Source organism: Balaenoptera acutorostrata, chromosome 9 (genome assembly GCF_949987535.1).
Source record: "Balaenoptera acutorostrata chromosome 9, mBalAcu1.1, whole genome shotgun sequence".
NCBI lineage: Eukaryota > Metazoa > Chordata > Mammalia > Artiodactyla > Balaenopteridae > Balaenoptera > Balaenoptera acutorostrata.
In genome coordinates, this window is record NC_080072.1 from 10,378,071 (window position 1) to 10,385,684 (window position 7,614).

General features: G+C 46.3%; 1 protein-coding gene across 6 annotated transcripts; it reads right to left on the bottom strand.

Annotated features, from left to right (window-relative positions):
• Nucleotides 1–1,484: 1,484 nt before the first annotated feature.
• On the bottom strand, nucleotides 1,485–7,573 carry TMEM138 (transmembrane protein 138). 6 transcript variants are annotated; one of them, XM_007174447.2, is made up of 5 exons: nucleotides 7,366–7,573; nucleotides 5,524–5,785; nucleotides 4,169–4,340; nucleotides 2,782–2,857; nucleotides 1,485–2,509 (listed from the first exon to the last, which is right to left on the bottom strand). In XM_007174447.2, exons 2-5 carry the CDS (start codon nucleotides 5,649–5,651, stop codon nucleotides 2,397–2,399), a joined length of 489 nt encoding a protein of 162 aa, XP_007174509.1. In that variant the 5' UTR covers nucleotides 5,652–5,785; nucleotides 7,366–7,573; the 3' UTR covers nucleotides 1,485–2,396. The 6 variants fall into 6 exon arrangements, with proteins under 6 accessions (XP_007174509.1, XP_007174508.1, XP_057409395.1 ...); XM_007174446.2 differs by having other exon boundaries at nucleotides 5,524–5,788; XM_057553412.1 differs by lacking the exon at nucleotides 7,366–7,573 and adding an exon at nucleotides 7,151–7,355.
• Between the last annotated feature and the right edge of the window lie 41 nt (nucleotides 7,574–7,614).

Here is a 7,614-nt window from a genome sequence, read left to right on the forward strand (position 1 = left end):
GTTATGGCTTATTCCCCATAATCACAACTGTGTATAAAATATGAATACATACTGTCAAAGATTTGAAATAAATAACTGGGGTTGGATATGGCAATTTATTTCTTTTGTAAAAATGTTTCTGAAATGTCCTATTGTCTATAAGAGGTATGTAAGTAAATGTAGATTGTCAAGGAGGGGAGGGAGAAGGAACTCGGTGGTTGAGATATAGCCGTGGGAAGAAAAACTGCATAAACCTTTTTATAACTTGAATTTTGTATCACATGAATGTATTAACTATTAAGGAAAAGAAAGAAAGGAGGAGAGGGAGGGAGGGAAGAGGGAGGAAGGAAGGAACACCACCCCTGCCCCGAGACTCCTAGGGCCACAAAGTGCCATTTATACTGTGAGTGAGGAAACAGGCACTTGGTTGTACTCACTAGCTGCAGACTACAGAGAACGGCCTAGCCCTGATTCCTTTTGGGACACAGAAAATTGCCTATCTTTCAGGGACTGTGATGAACAAAGGGGATTATGATATTCCTATTAAGAGCTTTTATGAAAATATTTTAAAAATTGGGCTATTGTCATTTTTTTGTACAGATGAAGGTATAGTTAAATATAGACAGTAGCTTTGTTAGGACTTTTTAGATCGCTTCTTCCAATTATAGGATATGGGATCTTAGGTATTTTCTTTGAACGCTGTACCTTTTAAAAAATATGTGATAAATCTGGACAGCATGGCTGATTAACTAGTCTCTCTTTCCCCAGAACTTCATTCTAGCCTTCTAAACCAGGGGTCATCATACCATGGCCTGCGGGCAAATCTAGCCTGTTTTGTATGGTCCTCAAGTTAAGGTTAAATTTACATTTTCACATGGTTGGAAAAAAAACCAAAAGAAAAATATCTTGTGACACAGGTCATTCATTTATGTATCATCTCTGGCTGCTTTCATGCTACAAGATGTCGGAGTTGAGTAATTGCAACAGAGGCCACACAGCCCTCAAAATCTAAAATATTTACTATTTGGCCTTTTACAGAAAGTTTGCCAACTCCTGGGCTAGAGTATCTCCAAATAATAAGTTTCACAGAGCAACTTTCTGGGGGGGGTCGACTGACTGAATTAATGGCCCTCTCTGTATCCATGTCTTTTTTTTTTTTTTTGTATCCATGTCTTTTGCCAGGAAACTTTGTAGCACTTTACCAGACACTGGGCTCAGTCACATGACTTGCTTTGATCTATGGGAGTCTGGAGACACAATACAAGTAGAGGCTTGAAATGGGATTGCACCCTAGGGCTTGTTCTCCTGCTCCCCTGCCACTGTCTGTAAACAGACCCAGGCAAGTCTGCTGGAGGATGTCATGTGAAGCAGAGTCATTCCAGCTGAGGCCAGCCTAAGTTAGCCAAGAATCAAGGATCTCAAGATCATCACACCTGCCTGGCTGACCCACAGCTGACCACAGACACATGTGCAAGCCCAGCAAAAATTACCCAAACCCAGACAGATCAGCTGAACCCCGACTCAAGAGCCACGGAACTCTTTATTGTTATATGCCACTTAAGTTTGGTGCTGGGTCTGTTACACAACATTATTCTGGCAGTAGAAAACTGATACTATGGGCACACAAACTTTTAAATTTCTTTTGCCAAAAGAGTCTAGGGAACATTTTTACTCTTCTGAGGGCAACTTAGGGCTCTGACAGGGGGAGAGATGAATAAAACACAGAAGTCTGGAACTCCAGGGATGGGCGTGGGGCATCAAATTACATCCTGAATTTCATCTTGTACTTACAGTGGGATTCAGTAAATATCCGTATCTGCTCTGTGGCTCAATCTGCCACTGGACCGAGTAGATGCTAAGGCTGGGACTTGGCATGCCTCTTAACCACGAAGAGATCTAGCGAGGCAGAGACTCCATCATTTATGGGAAAGAATTTACTTCCTATTTATAAAATGTAGAAAAAGTACCTTGGGTATAAAATCTAAATGTCTGAGGTGTGATCAGTCAGGAGCCCAGAAAAGTCACTCTTTGCCTCTTTGCATCCTTCAGTCATCAGTGTGTAGTGCAAACGGAACAGGGGCTGGGAGTTCCTCCTGTACCGGGCTCAGTGGAAAACTTCCCCAGGATAAAGCCACAGCGCCCTCTGTGAGGAAGAGGGGTAGAGAACAGGAAAGGAAAGGGGGCAGAGCTGCGGCAGGAGGCCAGGAAGGGATGGTGTACAGGAGTCTGTATTAGGGAACACTTTAATTTGCTAGAGGGAGGATCTTCCTTCTCAACTGCTGAACACAACTGGCCTGGGCCTGTCCTAGAAATGTCAAGCTGCTTCCTAGTGCACAGGGCTGACCACCCCCTCTGCAGAGCCCCAGATGTGGCTTCTGTCAGGAAGGAAAGGCATCCATCAGTGTGACAAGAAGTGGTCACCTTCGGACTTGCATGAACTCCTTGCGCAGCCATAAGGAGTCCTGGTAGAAGCGAGGATCACCCAGTCTCACAGCTGTCTGTTTGTAGAAGTAACAGTATAACACTGCCGCTGTGGATAATAAACAGAAAAGAAGCCTCAGGGATGCTCCTGAGTATTTGTTTCCGGGTAAGAACATAACCGGACGAGGCTGAGGGGCCCTGCTTCATGATTTCCCAGTGACTCCCAGAAAGGGCAGAGGGCAGTGGTCGCTCCTGTTCTTGGTGTGGCTGTCCCACTCATCCCACGCTGGTTGTGATGGGCTGGGAAGCCAGGATCAAGGCCCTGGCTGCCAGAGCCACAGGTGGGACCAAAGTGAGGCCTGAGGATGCTCTGGTCCTTACCTAGTCTCTGGAATACAAATAACGTTTGAAGTCCATCTGTCCAGACAAAGCGGTTGGAGTTTTTCCAGCGTAAGTTCTGAAGGAGACATGAGTACACAGAGAAATGTGAATGGCTAGATGAGGCCCTCACATCTCCAACTTGGTTAGCTGCAGAGATGCCACCTGGTTTAACATCAGGCTAATCTCACCCTCGTTCTTTCTTTCCACAAGCCCGAGGAGTGCTTCTCAAAGGAACCTCAAGTTCCCTTTTTTTGCTACAGAGGGAAAATTCTTGTAACTCTGAGGGAGGAAGTTTGAACTAAGCCATTTATTCCCTTTCATCCCGTAGCGTTTGCCGAGGAGAAATGATACACATTATCTCAGGAGTTCAGTATGGTCACTGTCTTGCCTTGGAAATCTCAGGCTCAGTTCCTGTCAGATAAAGGCTTGGTGCACTCAGGGCTTAATCAGATTAACAGCTTCACAGTACAAAGCCAGGACTATTTTGGCCCCAGGAACCAGAGCAGAGACAGTCCTCTCTGGGAAGCACCTTGAGATTTTGGCACTGCTCTGCTTCTTCCCTGTAAGCTCCCTGTGATTCTCTCTGTGGAATCACAAGGGCAACCTAACGGGACGTTTGGTCTGAGAAGGTACCTTTAGTAAAGAAATGACTAGAGAACCCTGAGGTTTTAATATGTTCCATAAAATGAGTACATGAGAAGCACATGAGATACCCAAAGGGATGGAAGAATTTGTGAGGCAGAAGAAATCTGAGGGAATTCCCTGGCGGTCCAGTGGTTAGGACTCCGTGCTTCCGCTGCAGGGGGCAGGGGTTCAAGCCCTGCTCAGGGAACTAAGATCCCACAAGCCATGCTATGTGGCCAAAACAACAACAACAACAAAAAACAAATCCGAAACCATGAAAACTGGATCTGCTCTGAGGCCTATGTTAGAACCAAAGGGAGGCATCTTGGGGGTCGGTTCTCCTAGCGTAAGTGATGGGGATGCATCAGAGGGCATGCAGCACTAAAGGGCCAGCGGCACTCCTGCCTGGCTATTTCCCATGGCACACTGATGCCTAAGAATGTGCTGTACCAACACTCACCTGCCCAAACAGCTAACGATGAAACAGATTCAGCTTCCTGTTTTAGCCCTGGCAGGCCTTTTGGGGCAAAAGTGAATTGAGTGTTCCAGAAGTGTCCCTGGACTCTTGGATAAGGCTGTTCTTCAACATATAAGGTTGGATAAAAGTGCCTTATGAAATTCTCATGTGTCTAGCTTCAGGCTGGACCACATTCATTTCACCTGTTTCTTATCAAGGACTCTGTGAGATATAAACATCCGGAGATTCTGGGTTCCCACAGAAAAGCATTCCTAGCCCTTTAAGGATTCACAGCCTCACTCTTACCATGACCCAGACATGAAGGGAGATGCTGAGGGCGAAGTACACAGCCGTCAGGATGATGGTCCCTTTGAACTTATGGAAGAGGAGGTTGACCAGGCCAGCCTGGAAGACGAAGGTGTTGAAGAACATGAGGAAAATGATGATGATGTTGAAGAGGACTGCAATATCCTGGATGCTGCAGACACAGAAAACAAAAGGACAGCCGAATGGAGGCCTGGGGAGGACCCAAGAGCCAGCCCTGAGCCCTGAGGGACACCATGGAGTCTATCCTTCCTTGTTACATAGAGTCCTCTGAAACCCCCGCAGAGGTAGTTTGGGTTTTGGACCCCAAATGACACGAAGCTAAAACTACCCGCTGGCGCCATCAGTTGAGTGGCAGCCTATGGACAAGGCTTTCCTGCTGACACTCCCAACTCAACACAGCGCCCAGGCACCTGTGAGAAGCAGCTAGTTGCCTCCCTGTATCCAGAAAATGCCAGCCCTGTCTGTCACATAACCTGGTCCTGTCAGACGTTTTCCTCTAGCAAGACAGCAATGCACTTTCCCTCATCTGTGCACGCCTGGCTGCCTTAGTGCCATTCATGTCTCAGTGCAAATGTCCCCTCTTCAAAAGGACTTTTCTTTCACCCCACTACCTAAAGTAGCCTTTCCCTCCCCACCCCAGGTACTTTATATCCATTGTATAACACTTATTACTATTTGAAATTATCTTTACTTTTTAAAATGTATTTGTTGTCTCTCTCCACTAGAATGGAAACTTCATCAAAGGAAGAACTTGTCAGGTTCACCACTGCAACTAGAACACTGGCAGGCTGATGAACACTTGCTGAGTGAAGGAAGACAGTGTCTAAGACTGTGGTTTTCTGTTTAGAACTTGCCTCATGGAGACTAAAAATCACTGTGGAGGGAAAGTGCCAATAGCTTCCATCCTACGGGATGCACATATGTTATTAATATGATTATCCTTACCTGGGGCCACAGCAGTGAAGACCCCGAGTCCTAACCAGTGGACTGCCAGGGAAGTCCCTGATTACCCTTTTTACCTGACATTTTGTAACCCTCTTTCATGGCACTGTAAGACAATATTTCTGCTCGAAGATGGAGACAATGACAGTGTCAGCAATCTGGCCCTCATTTTCAATGTGCACTGCTCCCTGTGTCCCAAACCCTTGTTAGAAGTGTATCAAAACAGGCCCATGTCTATGGACCACGACATGTCTATAGACCATGGAGCACCCAGGACAAAGTGCAATTTTATTCTCCCTGATATTTCTCTATTAATAACTTTAAAATGCTAAATTATGATTGTCGGGGACTTCAGACTGCTTGGGTTGAGCTGTCCCACCCACTGAACTTACATGAAGAGCACCAGCTGTATGACAGGAGCCATTCGGAGTAGCTCCGAGAAGGAATTGACAAAGAGGTCATAGGACAGCAGCAGGAACTGCAGGGAGAGCACCAGGCTATAGTTACTGGTCTGGAGCATCTTCCTTCTATCTTGGGCCCCCAAGGGCACATTCCACAGTTCCCAGAAAGCAGTCCTAGTACTCTCCCAGGCACTGAAGGAGAAGCTATAGTTCCTCAGAATCAGAGCTGTTTCTCTTGCTCTCAGACAAGGGCCTACTGATGCCAAAAAAAAAAAAAAGGAGGTTAGAAATTCATTAATACATATTTACCGAGGACTTACTATGTGCCAGGCACCATTCTAGGTGCTTGGGATACATCAATGAACAAAACCAACAACAACAAAAAAACCCCAACTAGTCACTCCTTCCAGGGACCCTCACCCTCAAACCTTTTTCCATGCCTGGAACCCTCTAAATGTAGAGCTCTTTCTAAACACTTTTGAGTCCAAAGGAATCTAGAGATACTACACACAGTGACTGTCTGGTCACGTAACAATACTAATTCTATTACTAACTGCAGCAGCAAAACCTTTGTATATCACTTACAATATTGCTTACAATCCTAAGTACTAACATTACTTAAATCTCTCAATAACCCTTGAGGTAGAAGGCACACTATTACTCTCCCCATTTTACAGAGGGGACAATTGAGGCCCAGGGAGGTAAAATAATTTGTCCAAGTTCACATTGCTAATAAGTGGCAGAGCTAGCGTTCAGATCTAGGCAGTCTTGGTCCAGAGCCTGTGCTCTTAACTACTGCACAAAGCTGCCTCTTACATAACTGACAGGTTTATATGTAACTAGGCGGGAAAAACAAACGCTGGCATAGAACAAGTGGGAAGTGGTGTAGGCAGAAAAAGCTGACAGGAAATAGTCTCTCCTAACGCTTACGATTATGGTAGCAACACAGTGGCACCAGGTAAGGGGAGCTGGGCTTTTATTTTCATTTATTCCAAGACCCAGAAGCTGCTTTGGGGGTGTCCTGTGACCCCCTCCAGCTGGATCAAATCTATAAACAAATTTCAGAATGCTTCGAAGTGTTACAGAAATTAACATCGGTAAAATGTTAGTTTACAAACTCTTCATATTCATTTCCTTATTTAATCCTACACCCATCTTGAGAGGTAGCCGTTCTTACGCTTATTACCCTACTTTACAGAGAGGCTCTGAGAAGCTGCGGAACCTCGTCCATCTCACCTGATGGAGAAGTCCCACTTTCGTGGATGTACGAAGGTGCTTTTCTCTGAACCGAGTCTCCTTATTCATCAAATGATATCGACAACTATCACCTACATACCGGCACCATGATAAATTTGTCAACCAAGACAATTTCCTTTAATCCTCGCAACTACTCTGCAAGGTGGGAAAGAATTATCCTCATTCTACAGGCAAGGACACAGGGTCAGAGTTCAAGTCGTTCCTCCATGTTGCAGGTGAGGAGAGCCAGGATTCACAACTAGGTGTGAAAACAAAGCCCGTGCTCTTAACTACTACTTCACAGGCCACCACAGAAGGCTGCTGTGAGGATCCGTTATATAGAGCCGCCCACCGCCATCTCTACGGGAAGGATGACCATCACCTCGGGTTAGGGCAGCAGTGATTCCCAAGGTAATGAAGCGGTCTTCGCAGTTTGTCCACCGCTATCTGCCGCGTTCTCTCTGTCCCCTGAGTAATTTTCCTCACCCTTCCTAATCCATTTTAAAATAGGGCTGCCTTAGCAAAAAACCAAAACCAAAGCAATTAACAAAATTCCGACTTCTGGCCACTTTACCCACTCCTCCTCAGCGCTCTCACCTAGAAGGCCCAACGTCGGTTGTCACGGGGACACCGTCCTGGCTTCCGGAAACCAGTTTTAAATTCCGGAAGTAGATGGCTGACGCGGGCTCCGTCTGTGCCGTGCTACCCGCTTGTTCTCGGCTTTTTCTCCCCGCTCTATGGCCCGCCCGGTCGCCATGTTTGGGCCCCCGTATTCCTGGGCCCGCCCCTCTCTCAGCGTCGCTGAGCCCTGTTCCAGGGCTCCCAGCTGCGGGCCAAGGCTTCACG

Bases quoted from the DNA above. Each gene is read 5' to 3' on its own strand.
- TMEM138 (XM_007174447.2), bottom strand. From the start codon at position 5,651: ATGCTCCAGACCAGTAACTATAGCCTGGTGCTCTCCCTGCAGTTCCTG. The intron at 4,341-5,523 runs GTAAGTTCAGTG...CTGTGTCTGCAG, and splicing joins ATACAGCTGGTGCTCTTCAT to CATCCAGGATATTGCAGTCC. The intron at 2,510-2,781 runs GTAAGGACCAGA...TATTATCCACAG, and splicing joins ATTTGTATTCCAGAGACTAG to CGGCAGTGTTATACTGTTAC.